A 20,298-nucleotide genomic window follows, 5' to 3' on the forward strand; every position below is an offset into this window, starting at 1 on the left:
AAAGCAGGTACTTCCCTCGAATTTCTCAAAGTGGTTAAGCACTTCTGAGTTAGAACTGAACTACAATCCAGCAATGATTCTATCAGGTATTTACCCAAAGGATACAAAGATACAGATTCGCATGAGAACATGCACCCCGATGTCTATAGCAGCACTATCAACAATAGCCAAACTATGGAGAGAGCCCAAATGTCCATTGACTGATGAATGGATAAAGAAGATGTAGTGTGTGTGTGTGTGTGTACACATACATAATAGAATATTACTCAGCCATCACAAAGAATGAAGTCTTGGGGCTCCTGGGTGGTTCAGTCGGTTAAGCATCTGACTTTGGCTCAGGTCATGATCTCACAGGTCGTGAGTTCGAGCCCCGCATCAGGCTCTGTTCTGATAGCTCAGAGCCTGGACCCTGCTTTGGTTTCTGTGTCTCCCTCTCTCTCTGCCCCTCCCCTGCTCACACTCTCTCTCTCTTTCGAAAATAAACAAACATTAAAAAAAAAAAAAAAGAAAACCTTGCCATTTGCAGTGATGTGGATGGAACTAGAAGGTATTATGCCCAGTGAAATAAGTCAATCAGAGAAAGACAAATACTACACGATTCCACTCACATGTGGAAATGTGGAAATTAAAAACAAAGCAGTTGAACATATAGGAAGGGGGGGGGAAGAAAAGAGAGGGAAACAAACCACAAGAGACTCTTAACCATAAAAAGAGAAGAAACAGGATTGATGGAGGGATGTGGGTGGGGGATGGGCTAGATGGGTGATGGGTATAAGGAGGGCACTTGGTGTTGTTTGTAACTGATAAATCACTGAATTACACTCCCGAAACCAATATTGCACTGTATGTTAACTAAAATTTAAATTAAAAAAAAAAAGGGGGGTGGGGGGGGCGCCTGGGTGGCTCAGTCAGTTGGGCATCCAACTTTGGCTCAGGTCATGATCTCACGGCTCATGAGTTCGAGCCCCGTGTCGGGCTCTGTGCTGACAGCTCGAAGCCTGGAGCCTGCTTCAGATTCTGTGTCTCCCTCTCTCTCTGCCCCTCCCCCACTCATGCGCGCGCAAGCGCGCGCGCGCGCTCTCTCTCTCTCAAAAATAAACATTCAAAAAAAATTAATAAAAAAAAAAAACAAAAGAAGTGAACTGGGAAGAAGTTTATGTGGGCTGGATACTACCATTGCTAAAGTGGAAAACTGAGGAATTATTCATGCTTTTGTGGGTCAGGTCTTCTCCGTTCCCTTCCTCCACCCTCCATGACTTAAATATAAACATGCCTTGATGAGGCCAGGCTGGCTCTTCATTTGGAAGCCCACTTCAGTAAACAAAGAGACCCTCAGTTTGGATGAAAGCCTCACTTGGGCCGGACTTCCCAAGAGGCACTTTAGTATCAGCTCATTTGATTCACGGCACAGCCAGGGCTTATCACCATGTTTGCTTTTTCTGGTAAGAACGAATTCCAGGGCGAAGGGGAAGAAATCTCCAGTAATTTCAGTATATTTCCCCACCAGCTTGCTCCTTTCATATGTGACTCTGTGCTGGGGGAAGCAGTCCATCGGCACTTCAGCTGCCTGTATGGGCAACAGGACAGCTGGAAGGGTTCCCGTCAGCCCCTGGCACTGGTGGGGCCCTGGCTATCTGCCCAAGGAGGCCCCCACGCCTGGGGTCCCAGAGAGGTTCACCACCAGCAGCACAGTCCGGGATACTACTGTTCTCACCCTCGCCGCAGCCTGTGCTGTGGGGGTCCCCCATGCACATGGGCGGACAACAGAGCCCCACATCTGAGTTTCGTCTACAGACTTGTTCCCCCAAGCAAGCAGCTTCCCCTTGACCACCCCATTCAGGCCCAGCAGGCCTTCTCACGGGGAAGAGGCCTACACAGGCATTGGAGTGGGGTCAGGGTCATTGAGTAGAGAACCCTGGGTGCCTGGGTGCTCAGAACACGGGGGATGGTGTGGCTCCAGTGGGCACATCCCTGGGGCAGACAGATGCCCTGCTGTGAGGTGAGGGTACAGCCAGATGAAGGAGCCAGGGTTTCTAGAATGTGGGTTCACTGCCTGGATCTAAAGGTAGTACTGAAGAGATAGAGATCCAAAGCTTTACGAGTTTCCGAAAATATAGTCTTCAGTTGACAGAGCCAAGAAAATTTTTTAAAAGGTAGGCAGGTTTTGGCCTACTCAGTAGACCCTGATTGAATAGTGGTTTTCTAGAATGATATTATAGAAAATGTCATTAAGAGTTAAATGATATTAAATTACCTCCTAAATCCATATGACTGACTTCCTCTCATATATCCTAGACCCTGTCAGTTCAGGCCAAAGGCTACAGTCAGGAAGGAAGGAATTCTTCTAGAATGCTGTTAACTGCAGGGACACCTTCAACTCAGAATAAGGTACTCTCATCACTACTGGTCGATTTGGTAAGGATCTAAAGAGGTTTTTTATCCCTTTTTTATTGCAATATAATTGACCTACAATATTATGTTAGTTTCAGGTATACCCAATGGTTGGATATAAGTATATATTGTGAAATGATCACCACAGTAAATCTAGTTAACATCCATCATGACACACGGTTATAATTTTTTTTTCTTGTGATGAGAACTTTTAAGATTACTCTCTTAGCAACTTTTAAATATACAATACAGTACTGTTAACTATAGTCACCATGCTGTACGTGACATCTCCATGACTTATTTATTTTATAACTGTAACTTTGTACATTTCTGCCTTTACCCATTTTGCCCCCACCCCACCCCCACCTCTGCCAACCACCAATCTGTTCTCTGTATCTATGAGTTTGGGTTTTTTTTTTTTTCTTTTTTTTAGATTCCACATGTAAGAGAGATCATACACTATTTGTCTTTCTCTGTCTGATCTGAAGGAGTTTTTTAGTTCTTCTCTGTGCTATGTCTTCTTCCTTATTTATTCCCATCAGTTAAAGACAGAGTATCTCCACATGCATCATTGGGTGTTTATCAGTTAGGAATATGTTTCTGTAAAATTTCTTGTGAGAATAACCACAGTCAAAGATCCTATCTAATAAAGTGTTTAAGCCTTGGGACTTTTTGTCTCTTAGTTGCTGGTCATTATGCTCCCCCACCGCTGTATCCCCATCCTATGCCCAACCCAACCAATCCTCAGTGTTCTGATTTGTTGCCTCATGGTTTCAATATGGCTGCTGAGCATCAGGCATCATACTTGCATTCAAGGCAGGGCAGAGAAGAGGTGGAACATGAGAGCACCAGTGATTTTTTTTTTAATCAGAAAAGCAAACTAATAATGATAATAATAATAATAGGGCGCCTGGGTGACTCAGTTGGTTAAGTATCCGATTCTTGATTTTTGGCTCAGGTCATGATCTCATGGTCATGAAATCAAGCCCCACTTTGGGTTTTGCACTGGGCATGGAGCCTGCTTGGGATTCTCTCTCCCTCTTCCTCTGCCCCTCTCCTGCTCTGGTGTGGACATATGCACAAAATAATAATAATAATAAAATAAACCTGTTAAAAAAAAAAAGAATGAAAAGCAAGAGCTTTCCCAGAAGTTTCCTAGCCAACTTCAGCCAGAATGTGTCACTGAGCCACCTCTAGCTGCAAAGGAAGCCTCTACAGTAGCTTCTAGAGTAGAAAAGATCAAGGGCAGAGGGAATTGGTAATGGGTCAGCCATAAAGAGCAAAAGCCCTAATGGATGGGAGGTACTGAGACCTACAGAGCTGAACATCTCATAGTCTGGAGCTTCTCGAAAGATATAAGCCCCAGGAGCACCTAGGGTCCTACCTTCATGTCAACCAAATCTTCTTAATAGAAAGAGGGGCTTTATTGGAGGAAAGCATTCATTAAATCCTTGGCCTAAATATAGGTATAACAAGGAAGTGAGGGCAGGGTAGCAACAAATTTCTCTCTTTCAGGAATACGACCAAAAAGTACAAGTTTGAACCAACTTCTAATTACCAGCTTCAGAAGGCAGCAGGAAGCAAACCTTTATAACTTTCTCACATCCTGGTGTCCACGGTGTTTCCCTGAAGTGATGGGAGGGTCCTTGTGCCCTGAGCTGAAGAAGCTGGGACATCCCGGCACTTTCCATGCCAGGCTTTAGGACTCGAGCTGGTGGTGGCAACTTTAAAGAGGGGAGTGGATGGAGCTCTTAGGGACTGCCACTACGAGAGGGGGGGTTCATGCCTGCTGCGACGGGCACCAGCCTGGACCTGAGAAGAAGCTTAATTTTAAAAAGTCGCTCACTCATAAGAGATAATGCCAGAGCCCAGGTACTGAAGAGCAGAGATTCCTGAGGCGGCTGTGACAGACACCAGGACCGGTTTGTGCAGAATGGGCATCTAGAACAGGATGCACCCTAGCTCCTGGAGGGAGAGGTCCACTGCAGGCAGGGTCTAGTGGCTGCAGCAGTGAAGAGTAACATGCCCTGGAGGCAGAGAACCACTGACCACACTCAGTGGGTAACCCTGCTCAGTCTTTTATAACTAGCAACTCCTGCTCAAAGCCCAACGCCACTCCAGGCCCACACCACCTTACCTCTTCCTTCTCTGAGGGCATCAGGTCAGTAACACTCCCTATTCCCATCTCTACTAGCAAAACAATCAGCATCCTCATTCTGTAATCTTTTGAGGTGGTTCTTCCTTGATGCAAAACATCCCTCTGTGCCCTTTGCTATGGAGATTACACACACTTGCAGCATGTTAGTTTCAGAGTGCTTTCTGTGACAGCCTCTCCCTCTGCCTTTCCATATGCAAGCTCTCAGAGGGAGCCAGACACTCCATCTAAGATCTCTCTGGAATTGTCTTCCTTCTGTGTCCACTATCCATCACATGCCTGCAAGGTATTGTTCTGTGTTAATTCCAGGCAGGTTGGAAGGGGTAAAGTAGCTGTGCAGGCTGACTTTTAAGGAATACATTCATTTTGACATACAATCCACATGTAATATAGAAAGTCAACTTTCGGGGTGCCTGGGTGGCTCAGTCGGTTAAGTGTTTGGCTGCGGCTCAGGTTATGATCTCACAGTTTGTGGGTTCAAGCCCTGCATCAGGCTTTCTGCTGACAGCCTGAAGCCTGCTTCGGATTCTGTGTCTCCCTCTCTCTCCGCCCCTCCCCTGCTCACACGCACTCTCTTTCTCTCTCTCAAAAATAAACATAAAAAAATTTTTTTAATAAAAAGAAAGTCAAGTTTCATCAACATTAGCAAAATAAAAATTTCAAATAGAGAATGCTATACTACAAGAATACTGCAGGTCTACAATGTGAATGCATTAAATCCACTGAATTGTTTACTTTATGATGGTTAACAATGGTTATGGTTAACAATGGTTATGATGCATGAATTTCACCTCATTTAAAAAAATACTACTGTATTCCTACACTTGTTAACTTTATGAAGTGGTTTTACCATTTTCTTCCCCAACTCATTTTCTTCACACTCCTGTAGGCTAGTTGTTTCTTCTCAGATAGGGAAACCTATCTGGTCCACAGAATGTATGAAAGCCACCTGGAAAGCCACCAGGTCCACAGAATGTATCAAGCCAACCGAAGGATGACCAAGCAACAAAGAACTCAGTGTGCCGATTCCTGGGTCAGCACTCATTCCACAAAGGTTCCAAATCAAGTAACTCAAGAGCCCAGTTCCTTCATGGCTTCCAAAGGCAGCAAAGGAAGCAGAAGCACCACCACATATAAAGGAAGCTAAGTCCTCTCTTCCTCTCCATGTCTGCCTGAATTTGAGGAGGAGTTCATCTCTCAGAGGCAGTTGGGCAGGAGTGTAGTTATTGGAGGTGAGATCAGTTTGCTAAGCTAGTTTTCAAGTTCATTTTTTATATTTTGTTTTTTAAGTATAAAGTCAGTGTTTTAGAACACATTCACAAAGTGGAACAGCCACCATCATGATCTAATTCCAGAACACCTCCATCATCTCCAACAGAAACCCTCTACCTATTAGCAGTCCCTCCCCACTCCCCCCTGACCCCCAATGACCACAGATCTATGATAGGTTTGCCTATTCTGGACATCTCATACGCATGAGGACATTCACCATGTGATCTTTTTTTGTGCCTGGCTTGTCTCACTTAGCATAATCTTCTCAATGTGCATCCACATTGCAGCGTGTATCAGTATGTCACTCCTTTTCATGGCTTTAAGCCATTTCTAAATCTCCAGGGATTCTTCTGTTGTTTCTTTCCTGCCAGCTGTGGGGATGCAGGGCCCGCAGTCAGGGCAACAGAAAAGATCTCTCATTCCAGCAGGGGCCCAGAAAGAAGAAACAGAACCCTCAGCAGCATCACCAACATTCCCCCACAATCTTCTTCAGGGGGAAGGTCAGATTCACTGGCAAACAGTCTTAACCACAGGGCCCATGCAAAGTGTCCATCCCAGGGCACCCTGCACACTCTCCAGATGGTGAGGGCCATCCTGCACAAAGCCAGACCTAGTGCTTAAACAAAGGCAAGGTCCGGTGTCATCTGGGACGGTGATGCACTTGACCCCATCCTTCCCACAAGCACATAGGAGCCTGCTCTTAAATTGTAGATTTATAATGCAACCTATGAATTTCTCATCACCTCAGCTGTCTTTTGCTCAATCAAAGCCTTCTAGCCTCTAAAGTGTTTCCTGGGGTAGATTCTCCATGTTTAATCCCAGGACAAATATTACTTGCAAACATTCCTGACTTGCACATGCATCTCCATGTCAGGTGGATAATTTGACGTCCTGGAGGCCTGAGCCAGCAGCGCACCACAGGTCCCTTCACTCGGGCATAATAACCTCAGGATTCTCACAGCTACTCTTCAATGTCCTCGTCTTCTTCTTCTCCTTTCTAGTACAAGGTGGGCAAGGAATTATCACGCCCATTTGCAGAAGAAATGGAGGCCCAGTAAGAGCAAGAGACCAATATTAATTAGCACAAGGGGACCAAACTGATAAGGGGTCTTATCTTCCACCCCACTATTCTGGATGTGCCAAGACGACACATGAGAGGGCTAGTTAATGAAATACTCCTTTGAAGAAGAAAGTGAAAGAAAAGCTACAGTCGGTTCTCAGCTGTCCAGATTTGAGGACACATATTTAAACCCAAGCTGTATGGTTCCTGCCACCAGCCCATGTCATCTTCTATAATTAGGCAGCACATAATGTAATGACCTACATTAACAGCAAAACATCTCAGTGCCACTTCCCACCCTCGAGCTGTCCGACACAGACCAAAGTCAATCATAAACAAAAGAAGTCGGTCAAACTGAAATACATTCACTTTATGTGTGGGTCCAAAGAAAACCAGGCCTTCCGCCAGATCCAGTCTGCTGAGGAAAGGGCTCGAGAAGCAGTGATGACCTTGCCCATCTCTTCTCCAGCCTCCCCTCCAGCCATGCTTCTTACCCTCCCTTCAAACTTGGCGGTGGCTCCTTCTCTGATGCAGAGGTTCCGAGGGGGCACAATGAAAGCAGGGGCCTCGGTCAGGGGCATGGAACCGACTCTCGAGTGATCCACACTGATGGAGGTTTTGGAAACCTGTGTTGAGGCAGCCAGCTTCACATCCCCCATGGTCTGCAAACAGGAAGGAAGACCAGGTCAGATGAGACAAAGTATAGGCCCGCATCCCTATGCGTGGCGAGCATTCCCAGTGTGCTGGTGGGGCCCCTGTGTCGTGGGTTCTGTAGGGAACAGGCACCCCGTTACGTCAGGGTCTGTTAGAGCTCCTCTCTGGGAATGAGAAGCTCTGTGTGCTCCACACGCAAGGCTGCCAGGGTAAGTCCCAGCCTGGCCCAGACACCAGCACCAGGACCACATGCTGGCCTCCTCAGAACCCAATGGAGAACTTCTAGGAAAGGGGCAGGTAGGATAAGAATGGAGAGACCAGCTGATCTCAGCATTTCTACAACTGACATCTAAAATCAGTGGTTAATAGTCATTGGCCCTTCAGGATCAACAAGTACATCAGGCACTCATGGCAGAAAGTAAAAGCTGCTTTTGCGTGAACTATGAGAGTTCACAGGCTAAAGAAAAACAGGATCCATATTCCCAGAAAGGAAAGAGTTGGGGTTAAAACAGCAAGAATCCTGGCCGAGGTGAAGTGAGGTGACAGTGAACAGATGAATGGAGAGAAGGAAGCACATCTAGGGAGGACATCCCACATCTAGGGACTAGATTGTGGAAAGCCTCGAAGGTCATAGAACATTAGGGAAGGGACATTCTAAGATTATTCAGGCAAATTCTTCTGTTTATAACTGAGCCCAGAGAGGGTAAGTCACTAGCCCAAAGAGACAAAGCAAAATGATGGCATCACTGGCAAGAATACCTCAGGCTCCTGGCTCCTGGCACAGGGCCCAGGTGGGACAGGACAGGATGTAGATGGGGACTGGCATGTTAGCAGGAAGAAAGGGACTTCCTTAGTGGAATTGGTAACAGGTGTGAATCTCAGATCTTGGTGGGAAGCAACAGAAAGAGACTCAGGGGTTCTCATAAGTAGAGAAGGGATTTGTGGGAAAGATGGGGGAGGAGGAGTTCCCCAAATGCACAGGAAAGACTGGAGGACAAGGCTGGGAGAACAAGCAGCAGCTGAGAAGAAGCTGGGCGGTCAGACCCCAGTCAAAGTCACTGGATACCCACGGGCACCAGGTGGAATAACGTCTTAAGTATCCCTGCTCAAGGTTCCAAGTCCAGGTGGGAGCCTCACCAGGCTGGAACAACTCAAGGTTGGGGACCACGTCTTACTTGCCATGGAACAGTGATATCTGGGGCATGTAATTAGTTGGTGTAAGTTTAACAACATCTAACAATAAAGTAGGCATGTGTCTTCTGAAGCTCAAGTTAAAGTAACAAAGACTTGGGTTTGTTTGTGACAGGGCACATCCCCTGCTTGACAAACCTAGCTTTCTCTTTTGCTGAAAAGGTATTAACTATGCAGACAAAATCCTTTCCAAATGGTAAGATTCACAGGCTCACGGCAGTAGATAACAGTAGAAGCAAAACTTATGTAGCACTATCTGTCAGGAACTATGCTAAGCACTTTTAAATAACAACTCATTTGCTCCTCACAACACTATGAGGCAGATAATCTTATCATCCCCATTTTATAGATTAGAAACTGAGGCACAATGAGATTAAGAAATTTGCCCAAGGTCATGGCGTTTAGTAGGGACCGGAACTGGCATTTGAACCCAGGAGTCTGGTGCCAGGGCTCCTACTCTTAACCACTGGCTCTCTTGCCTCCTGTAAGCAGTCAGTTGGCTGGTGGAAAGAGGGTCTGAGGTTGGGGTAACAAGTGAAAAAGCAGACAGCCATTAGCATATCACATATAAAATTAAGATTTTTCTGCATGTCAAACAAATGTCCAGCAACTGATAAATGGATAAAGAAAGTGTGGTTTATATATACAATGGAATATTACTCAGCAATGAAAAACAATGAAATCTTGCCGTTTGCAACAACATGGATGGAACTATAGTGTAGTATGCTAAGCGGAACAGAGAAAGACAGATATATGATTTCACTCATATGTGGAATTTGAGAACCTCAACAGATGAACATAGGGGAAGGGAAGGAAAAATAAGATTAAAAAAAGAGAGGGAGACAAACCATAAGAGATTCTTAAGTACAGAGAATAAACTGAGGGTTGCTGGAGGGGAAGTTGGTGGGAGGATGGGTTAAATGGGTGACGGGCATTAAGGAGGGCACTTTTCAGGATGAGCACTGGGTGTCATACATAAGAGATGAATCACTGGGTTCTACTCCTGAAGGCAAGACTATACTGTACGTTAACTGACTTGAATTTAAATTAAAAACAAACAAACAAAAAACATACCATCAACAACATTAGAAGATGGATGATAGTCTGGGAACAAGTGTTTGCAACAAAAACAAAGGACTGGAATATTTTACATCTGAGAAGAAAACAGCCCAGCAGATAAACGGGCAGAGGCTATGATGTGGGTGGCTCACTGAAGACACCGAATGACCACTGAACAAATGGATACTGCCTGGTCTCAGTAAGAATGCAAGAGCGCAAATAAAGAACAACCTATCTTCTTTTTCAAAAACTGACCAAACAGGCATTTAAAAAACAAGATAACATGAAGTGCCGGGAAGACTGTGGTAAGGTGTTTCACTCACACCCTCCTGGGGGGAATGTAAATTGGTGTGATCTCTCCAGAAAGCAATTTGGCAGAGAGATTCTGGAAAAAAAAAAAAAAAAAAAAGTCTATCTCTCCTCCCAGAAAGCCTCCATTTAGAAAATGTATTATTAGGCAAGAATCAGAGATGCAGCACAAAATTTATATCTAAGAAGGCTAATCACATTATTTATAGCAGAAGAAATAGAAAAATTATCCTGTGGAGTAGAAATAGAAAGAAAGACCCAGTTAAATATTCAACAGTGGGAACTGGTTAAACACAGTGGAATATCAGGGGGTTATGTGAGTGTATATTTACAAGGAAGATAACGATAGGAATTGAATGATATAGGAATTTTAAACTCAAAGTAAGTTTTACTATGGAAAATTTCAAACATACACAAAAGTTGAAAGAATGAGAAAACAAGCACCTCAAATACCCATCATGTAGATTCAACAAAGAACATTTTGCCATATTTATATCATCGTGTTTGTATATGTTCACACAACAATTTCAAAGTAATTGTGCTATTTTAATGGCAAAAGTCAGGATATATTCATTCAGTCAAGTAAAATATATCTCTTGAACACCAACCATGTGCCAAGTGAGGGGCTTGGGATACAGCAATGAACAATGACATGTGCGTGGCAAGTGTGGTAACACGGTGGTAGGGAAGGAATGGGGTTCTTAAGTCCTGCACAGCTACCTAGGACCATCCCCTAGAGGGGACACTGCTCACTGTGCCCTGCTCTGATACCACTGAGGAGGGGACAGATACACTCTGTTGCCAGCACGGGGAGGGCATAGGTTTCATGAGGATCAGACCCTGCCACAAACCTAGGGGCACTGTCACTTTCCAGCTGTGAACTGTAAGGTACTTCAAGTCTCCCGGCCTCAGTTTCCTTTTCTGTAAAATGGCTGTGATAACATCAGCCTCAGAGTGTCACAGGGAGGATGGGATTTGAGTGAGAGCACATATAAAACACACAGAACAGCATGGAAGGGGTTCAATCAGTGGTAGCTGATCAACATTGCCATCATCCAGGTCCCAAAGGGAAACCACTCTCCCGACCCTGCAGGACACCAACCCTCTCCACTGAGAACAACAGCAAGGAGCCCAGGCCAGCCCAGTGACCTTCAGGGCAAAAGTATCTGAGCAGGATTACTGTGACCAGTAGTAGGAAGTAGACGGCAGCACTCTGTGAGGAGGCAGGGAAGGAGGGCTCCAGGACCACCGCAGCCTCCCTCAGCAGCGTCACGTCTCTTCCAGCACTGCCACAGAATGGGCAGTCCCCATGGTCTTACAAGGCAATTCTGACTATGCTCCTTTCACAAAGGAGGAGGCAAGCTCAGAAAGCCAATAAAGCTTGTCCAAGGTCATAGAGCTAAGAGGTAGAAACCAAACCCAAGTCTGACCTCAGTCATACCCTGCAGGCCTCCTAGAGGGCCCCATGACCCAGACGAGATGTTTCCTACTGTCCCCAGTAAAGGGAGATGTAGTAGCAGAAGCTTAGGAACCACACAGAGGACAGGGGACAGGGAATGTGCCTCCCCTTCTGCTCTTAGGTCTGGCTTTGGAAGACACAAGACTGTCCCCCTTATGCTTTCTGGGCAGCTGGAAATGAAGAGTGGTGACATCAGGCTCAGGACCCTCTCTACAAACTGTCCTGAACCAAGATTTTCTGAGATCCCTCTAAATCTCCTGAAGGCCCTGGATGCTATCATCACTGGGAAAGTGCTTGGCTCCAAGAGCACAGAGGATAAAAGTCATCTATATGTAGGGGAGGTCTGGCTTCATGGTTAGAAAAGGAACAGGCAAGTCAATATAGCCAAGAGACATCCAGTCCCCCATAAGGTGGTGGTAGGGGGTGGGGTGGTTACTTAACTATTAGGCGAGCAGGACCAGAGTCCGGTCCCAGGCTGGCCAGACACACCAAACAGCTTCGCTCAGCCCATCACCCCGCCCACTGCCATCAGCAGCATAAACAGAATCTGTCTACATTGAGAAGTAATGGTTACTGACATATTTGGAATGTTCTATCAAAAAATAATCATAAATCAAGGGTACCTGGCAGGCTCAGTCAGTGGAGCATGAGACTCTTGATCTCGGGGTTGTGAGTTCAAGCCCCCCGTTGGGTATAGAGATTACTTAAAAAAAAACCTTTAAAATGATAATAATCATAATCATAATCATAATCATAATAAATCAAACCATACCATTCTTATTCCCTCCTAATTTCTCTTGCTGCCCGATGACCACGTTCCAGTTGAGAATACCAGAGTTGCTGGCTAACTCTGCAATAATTTCTCTACTGGCACGCAGTGCTCAATTGCTGGAAACACACCCCAGCTCAGAGATTCGTTCAATGCCAGTTAAATACAGATCAAAGGACAGAGAATTAAGAAGAGAAAAAAATGGAGGAGGGGGGTCAAAGAGAGCTAGAACAGCCCCCCCGCTCCCCCAATGCTCGGGCCAAAGCTCACCTCCAAATAAGGTTTTTACAAGTAACATAATTAATCATCCAAAGCAGCACTAAGTTAACTTGACTTTAATTTGATCAAAAGCACTCTAAATTGTCTCTTGAACCCAGAAAAGAACATTTTCAACTATGGCCCAAAGAGAGTGAACTCTGAGGCAAAAAGACTCCGAAGAAAAGTTTACAAATTAGGGACCAAGTGATACAGCAGAACAAGTTTAGAGAAACCAGCTGTCCTCTTCTCTACCCAAAGTACATACATTTTAAATGACTGTGGTCTCTAGGCACCTGAGCTAGCAGCAAGGCATCCTGGAAATACCATACCTTCCCTATAGGGCCAGCCTCCCAGCAGGCTGTGCACTGGAAGCCTGGCAGCCGGCCGTGAACCCGCCCTCCAGTCCTGGCACGCAGTGGAGGCAGCAAACCACCCAGGTGCAAGGGCCCCAGGCAACGACAGCTTTCCTCCCCCCCCCGCCCCCCCCAAACCTTAATCTTCTCTCTGCTGTGCACTCAAATCCTGACCAATTCCCTAATCGCTTCTAATACCGAAGTGAGCTTCTCCTTGGCTGCAGGCTGTGCCAGGTGGACTTGCTGTGACCCACAGAAGCAAGCGGTGGGGCAGGGCCATACACCAGAGAACTGACATGACTTACCGTGGCCTCTTCCCCGGGCAGCTCTCCCATGCGTCGGGCCGCATGGGCAGCCACGCTTTACCAGTGGACTGCAGAGATTCCTGTCCAAGGTCCGTCTGAGAAGGAAGACGGTGACGGAGAGCCAGGGACGCTGTGGAGCCCAGGGCTAGACTGAAAAGCTAAGGGGCGTGTGCCTGACTTCTGCTCGCAGATGTTGCAACTTGCCTTCCGCCGGGGCAGCCAACTCCGCTCAGTCAGGGAGATCTGTTGTTCTAATCCACCCAGCTGGGGTGACCTTTGAAACCCCTGGCCGCCAGCTGTAGAGGCTCTCAGCGGAGTCCCAGGGAGTCCAGGAGAGGAAGCTCACAGGTTTTTACTCATTCAGAGCTGCTGATTCCAATCTCAGTGTGGAGGGAAGGGGGGAGGCTGTCAAGCAGAGAGCTGAGCCCTCGGAGGGGCGATCCACAACCTGCCTGGACTGTCCAGATCCACAACCTGCCTGGACTGTCATTCACCCCTTGGCACATCTGGCATGGGATTACCACACAGGACTCGTGGGACATGTGCCTCCTGAGACCAGTTCTTTACTCCTTAAGCTAGAGAAGCCCTGCATACGGTCCCTGTAGTGAGAGGCAAGCCCAGGGAATAGATGGATGGGGAACCCCGTACTGCAATTATCTTAAGGAATCTGGGCTGAGATGTGAGCCAGACTCCGAGGGTTCAAGTCGTGCACAGGACCTAGCAGGGTGCATCCTGACCCCTGTGGAGCTGCAGGACCGGTCCTTGGTGCATGCCTCTAATACATGGTAGCAAGGTGATGCCGCACCCAGTCCTTCTCCTCCAGGGGAGAGGATTTCCATAGTTCCAAAGGGATCTCTCATCCTATGCAACTCACGCCATGGGACAAACTGCAGATGTCTCAATCAGCAATGACATGACTTTAAGCTTTTCCATTGGGCCCTGTCCGATCCTTGAGTAACTGGGATTCCTGTAACACTTAGGTGACCCCTTACCCTCTAGCTCAGCAGTTCTCAAACTCTTTGGTCTCAGAGCCCCTTTATGCTCCTAAAACTTAGTGAGGTTCCCAAAGAGCTTTTGTTTATGAGTTATTGCTGACAGTGTTTACGGCATTCAAAATCAAAACGAATAAATACTAATTCATTCAAAACATCAATAAGAAGCCCATTATATGTTAACATAAATAACACTTTTAAAAGAAATAATATATTGGGGCGCCTGGGTGATTCAGTCAGTTGGGCATCCGACTTCAGCTCAGGTCATGATCTCATGGTTGGTGAGTTCGAACCCCACATCAGGCTCTGTGCTGACAGCTCAGAGCCTGGAGCCTACTTCAGATTCTGTGTCTTCCTCTCTCTCTGCCCCTCCCCTGCTCATGCTGTGTCTCTCTCTCCTTCAAAAATAAATAAACATTAACAAAATTTTTTTAATAAAAATAAATTATTTTCCAAAATAAAAGTTTAGTAAGAAGAATTGTTCATTTTTGCAAATTTCTTTAATGTCTGGCTAACAGAAGACAGCACTAGATTTTCATATCTGCTTCCACATCCAGCCTTCTATGATATCACAGTATTTGAAGCTGCTGGAAAACTCCACTTGAGAGAGAAAGGGGGTGAAAAAGGCAAATGCCATCTTATTACAAAGATGATTTGGACCTCTGGGCCCCTGAAGGATTCTTGGGGATCCCAAAGATCCCCCGCGGGCACACTTTGAGAACTGTTGCTTTAACCCAGCCCCTTGTTCTGCCCATCACCATGTGCTCTCATGTCTACCCTCCTAAAAATGCACAACTGGAAAGGGAAAAGTGGTTTTACAGGAATAGTAGAGTGTGGCTTTGAAGAATGGGTGGGAAAATGGGGAAACAATATCTAATTTGATTCTACCTTTTCTTCCAAAGACAACGGTTGAACAAATGTGCCCCAGAGAGATTTGAAGTAGAGGCAGATACTGATGAAGAGAACACCCTTAAGTCAATTAAGTCCTTGGCCAAGACTGAATATAAATAAACCCCAGACCTCTGGAAGACATGGCAAATATCTTAATACTTTATGTCTAATAAAGGAAGAAATAAATCCAAAACACAATGCTGTTCACCACTGAGGAACAGAGTGAATCTGGTTCTAAGTCTTAGATGGAGGTCTCTGGTGGTGGCAACAAGAATGGAAACTCGTTTTGAACTGGACAGAACCAAGGACAATGGTGTGGACAAAAACATGAGAGGCATGTCCATCAGTCCTGTGGGTTACACTAAGCAAGTAGGAACAGCTGACATGCTGGCTGTTAAATACAGCCCTGAAAAGTCAGCAAAATGGACCAGAGCTTGAGAGGAAACTTAAAAGAACAACTGTTAAATTCCAGTACTGAGGCTCGAAAGCAAAATCAAAACAACTGCCCAAGTGCAAAAGGGCTGATTGGAAACACTGGACACAGATCTCTGGCCCCATGATTAGGCCGGGCCCCATGTTAGCATTAGCAGCATGCATCAAATCTCTTATGTCCTCTTTGTCCCACAGACCATAGTTGACAGTCACGTAGTTGTGCATGTATAGGACTAACATCTGTCTCCCCCACTAGAACACAAACTCCACCAGGTCACAGGCCCCCTGTGATTCACTAACTACCACGTCCCCAGTGCCTACACTATTAATGAGCACATGATACATTCTCAATAAATACCTGTGGAATATATGAATGAATAGAAATTTGAGCTAAAAAAGAATTTAAAAAATCTCCTCCAAGCTATGACAGCACTTAACTTTATTGCATGGAATCTCGAGAACATTAGAGAGAGGATGTAGGAAAAGAAATGGGTGAACAGATCACAACAATTAAAAAAAAAAAATCTACCCTCTGGAGCCCACAGGTACTTGGTTCCAGACACATGGGTGCTAATCTGGCTTTAAACCAGGCATGTAACTCGTGTATCTTTCCTACTCTGCTTCTCAGTCTTCCAGTGTGCGAAACAGGCATGATGATGTCCTGCCTTGGATAGACCTTCTGAGTTTCCTGCTGGGGTTTCCTGCTGGCATTTCCAGGCGACTTGGATCTAGGTCCTCAGCTTCCCAAGTGAGATTACTCAAAGCCAGCCCACTGTGTCCCCCATGGTGGAGTTCTTCCCTGAGCCACCAGGCAGTCTGTCCCCTCCCTTGGGCTTCCTGGGTCTTTCCTCTTGAAAAGCACATTAAAGGAGGGCTGGGTGTCCACAGGCAGATGAGCTGCCCACGTCAGCCTGGCCACATCAGCAGAGCAGCAGACCACGGGCGGGAGGAGGATGTCGGCTCAGCAACACTACTCTGAGTGCCCACATCTTTGGCAGAAAGTTATTTTTAAATTTTCTTAAAAGGGGACACACACACACGCACACACACACACGCACACACACAGATCAAATCAAATAAACACACCCAACCACATACACAGTGTGAACGAGCGAGGCCTGGTCTCCTGGAGCTGTTCTCTTCCTGTTGGGATTCTTGCTTAATTTGGGATTTAATGAGAACAGGCTGAGAGAAACTTTTTGCAATAGAAGTCACATGCAAAACAAAAAATATATCAAAGCCAGAACCAGAGACCCTGATCATAACTAAATTAGCAAAAGACACATTGCTGTCACAATCTAGCAACAATCCCAATGTGTGTTCATTCCATTATCAGGTATTATTGCTACAAAAGTAAGTCTGGGGTCACAAGTGTGTTGATCCAACCACCCCCTTCTCAAACACCATGCCTCCTCCCTCCATTCTATTAAGCCATACCAATTGTGCCCAGTTTCCTAAAGAGATGAGAGTTGTGATGCTCATGTAGCGGCAGCCCTATCACCCTAAGACCACGGGAGCCCAGAGAATCACCTCAGGGAACAGGCACAGGCTTCTGTCCCTAGGATGCCCCACAGAGGAAAACAGAGCGCTCTACAATCAGATGTTGCATTCACCACCGCTAAACTGTGTGGCCTCGAGGCAAGCGAAAACCTCTGAAAGTCTTAGTTTACTTATCTGTAAAACAGGGCTCCTACTAAGATCCCATTCTCTGCAGGGCTGCCGTGGGGATCGGATCGGCAGTGTGTTTGTAAAGCAGCCCCAGCCCTGTCTCTGGCAGAGAAGAAGTGCTCAATCCATGGCAGCTGCTGTGGTTAACATCATTGTTGTTTTAAGATTTCTTTCAGAAGCTCGGAGGATAGAAGCAGCCTTGGCCATGGAAGGGGCCACAGGAGAAACCAGGAGGCATCACTGGAGGGTAAAATGGCACCAAAGAGGCAGTCAGCAACTCTGGTTCTCACTGTGGCTGCACCTTAACCAGCATCTTAAGAAAGTCACTTCCCTTCTCTCCCTGTGGTCCTCTCTCTGTGTGGCCTGATGGGCCTCTCTGGACACTTCCTGCCCTAGTGCACCTGTGTCTTCTGGACTGCTGCCAGCCCTCCACGGGGCACCTGGACAGGTGGGAAAAGGTACAGCAGAGGGAGCCAAGCCTGGAGCAGGAACATGATGCAGGACACCAGGAGAGGAAGAAAGAAGCTTCTGTTCCCAGCCCACCACACAGGGCCTCACAGGCTGGACAGCTGAATCAGGCAGGCACACCAGTCATCAAGGCACACCTATGAGACATCAGCACTGCCATGAGGACAGAGACTGGGCCAGTGCTAAGAATGGGCACTCTATGGTTATTCCAGCTCTGCTGGCCTCTGGCCAGCTCCCAAGTTGAGCCTCTGGTTTTATGAGGTCTGTCCAGAAAGAAACTGGGGTTGAAAAAGCTGGGAGGAAACCCCAGGTGGGGAGGAGAGGAGAAAAAGAGAGAACCAATAATAGCTACTATTTAGTGAGCACTTACTATGTGTCAAGAGTACTACTGGAGTGCTTAAGATGACTTACCTCATTCAGTCCCTTAGAGTGGCATATATTAACAGCAAAATCAATGGGGCAGAGTATTTTCATTCACTTATAAAGTAAATGAAACATATTACTTTTCTTTCTATTGTTTCATTCTTCTCTCACTCTCCTGCCCCAGTTCAGCCAACGTTTAGTAACTTAGTGTCAGAGGGATGAAGGAAGATCTAGAAAGGAGAGGGGGAGGGAGTAAAGGAGAGGTCACCGCTCTGCGCCATGAGTGTGCCCCCCGCCTCCTCTCCTGATCTTCAGAGAAGTCCAGAAAAGCTCTGAAAAAGAAGGCCCAGGAAGGAAGTGAGCCTCATGATGTTGCCGACCGCTCCTTGCCCTGGAGGGGGCTCTGAACAGCTGATCGAGTTCCAGACTGGCATGCCCCACCCCTTCTTTCTGAGTCAGCCTAAAGCACATGTTACCTCTCTGCTTTCTGCAGGGAGCTGTGGTGTGACAGAGATCTGAAGGGACAGGCCTAGAGGACGCTGTGCTGGGAGGGCCTGTAGATTCTAAGAACACAGATATACATGAGGGTGAGCATAGCCTGCCCAGGCCTGGCTGCTGAACGCAGTCCCTGCTCCTCTCCTCACGGTTTAGGGGAGCTGCCAGCATCCCCAGGCCTGTTTCTCCTGGGAAAATAGCTCTGTGGTTGGACTAACGTCAGGCTGATTTGAGGACAGACCGATCTGAGGAGACAGAATGAGGAGGGCCACTTTGTGGGAGCTCCGCCTTTTGGTGCGAGAGCCTCAGGCATTGGGCTAGAACAGTGTCTTCCAAGGACAAGGGCAGCAGCAGGAAGCCCCACCAGCAGGAGGGGCTGTGGAGATGTGGCATGCTGATAAGAACCAGGGCAGGGTTTGAAGCTCATCTCTAGCCACAAGCTGTCCACAGCCCCTGCTGGACCTCCTGGGGCCCAGGGCAGTGCATCTGGTTCTAGCATGTGCGTGCTTCATGCAAGCTTTCCTTACTTAGAGGCCTGGGGACACTTCTCTCGCAAATCCTCTCCCTTGTGACACAGCATAGGAAAATGAGGCACGAGCCAACCTGATGCGTCAGCTCCCATGGGCCCCAACGCTAAATTCGAGTGTACAGCTGTTTTCCAATTACTCCCACCAACACATCGTGTCTCCTCTGGCTGAAGCCAAAGGCCTGGCAAACTGTTAGGGATTTCTAGTGTTCCTGCCACCCTTGACTAGCATGGAGACCAGAGGGCAGGTGCGAGGGAAGCAGATTGAGGAGGGAGCCAAGGCTGGGTGTCTCCAACACGCCAGAGGAGGGAGTGTGCTAATTCCAGTGGGGTTTTCCCCACACAGTTTTTAGGCCGGCTGCCTCAGCTAGACAGAAAGGACCAATTCCCACACTGAATCAAAAACACAGCTGCCATAACCACCAGTCCTAAGACACGGGTAACAACAGATGGGCAGTTTAAGAGCAAGCTAAGTAGTGACAGCCAGCCAATGGCTCCAGTGAGGGGTTTCATCACAGGTCATCACAGGACCTGTAGTCAGACAAAAATGCCCGGACTTGAACCTGCCTCTGCCACTTAGTAGCTAAATGACCTTGGGCAATTTACTTAATCTCTCTAAACCTCAATTTCTCTGTCTGTAAACCTGTTTTGTAGGGCTCTAAAGAGATTAGAAGTGACTTCAAGTATCTAACACGGAGTATATACTTGGAATACCCAATACTTTGTAACTATAATATGCAAAGTACTTCTAACAATGCCTCACACACAGCAATCCCTCCCTCAAATATAAATATTTCATAATTATCAAATAACTGATAATTATTTATCAATTGAGGAAACTATTATTATGAAGAGTAAGAGATCACATTTCATTTAGATGTTCTAATTTATTTTAAATATTGCTGCAAATATTGCCCTCTTGCAAAGAGTAGATTACTAATGCACATTTGAATATTGATTTATTTTTATCAGTTGTCATCGGCTAGGCAATATGCATTGCTCTCATCTTCCCAAATTCTGGCTTACTGTAAGCACTCTGGAATATGGCTAGATCACAGAACACGAGGGCTGGAAGAGGACCTAAATCATCTAGTCCAACCACCTTTTCCCCTTATTTTACAGATGAAGTAACTGGTTCCCAGAGTGAACCAATGTATCTTCAAAGACAGGTACAGGGATCTCTGAGGTTTGTATGGCACAGAGTACAGTCCAGGGCTATCTGGGCAGG

The 20,298-nt window shown here is 46.5% G+C and overlaps 1 protein-coding gene across 4 annotated transcripts in view; it reads right to left on the minus strand.

Moving 5' to 3' along the window:
- The window catches only part of MYLK (myosin light chain kinase), a 280,888-nt gene that overhangs the window by 172,574 nt on the left and 88,016 nt on the right, over positions 1–20,298 (minus strand). For 2 of the 4 annotated variants that reach the window (XM_045502292.1, XM_045502291.1), the window contains exons 1-2: positions 13,236–13,383; positions 7,373–7,540 (exon numbers count right to left, since the gene is read on the minus strand). In XM_045502292.1, the coding sequence (XP_045358248.1) occupies positions 7,373–7,540; positions 13,236–13,265 (198 nt within the window). In that variant the 5' untranslated portion in view covers positions 13,266–13,383. Of the gene's footprint in view, positions 1–7,372; positions 7,541–13,235; positions 13,384–20,298 lie in introns of those variants that run through there. The other 2 variants (XM_045502294.1, XM_045502293.1) reach the window with 1 other exon arrangement.

This window comes from Leopardus geoffroyi, chromosome C2, assembly GCF_018350155.1.
Source record: "Leopardus geoffroyi isolate Oge1 chromosome C2, O.geoffroyi_Oge1_pat1.0, whole genome shotgun sequence".
Taxonomy (NCBI): domain Eukaryota; kingdom Metazoa; phylum Chordata; class Mammalia; order Carnivora; family Felidae; genus Leopardus; species Leopardus geoffroyi.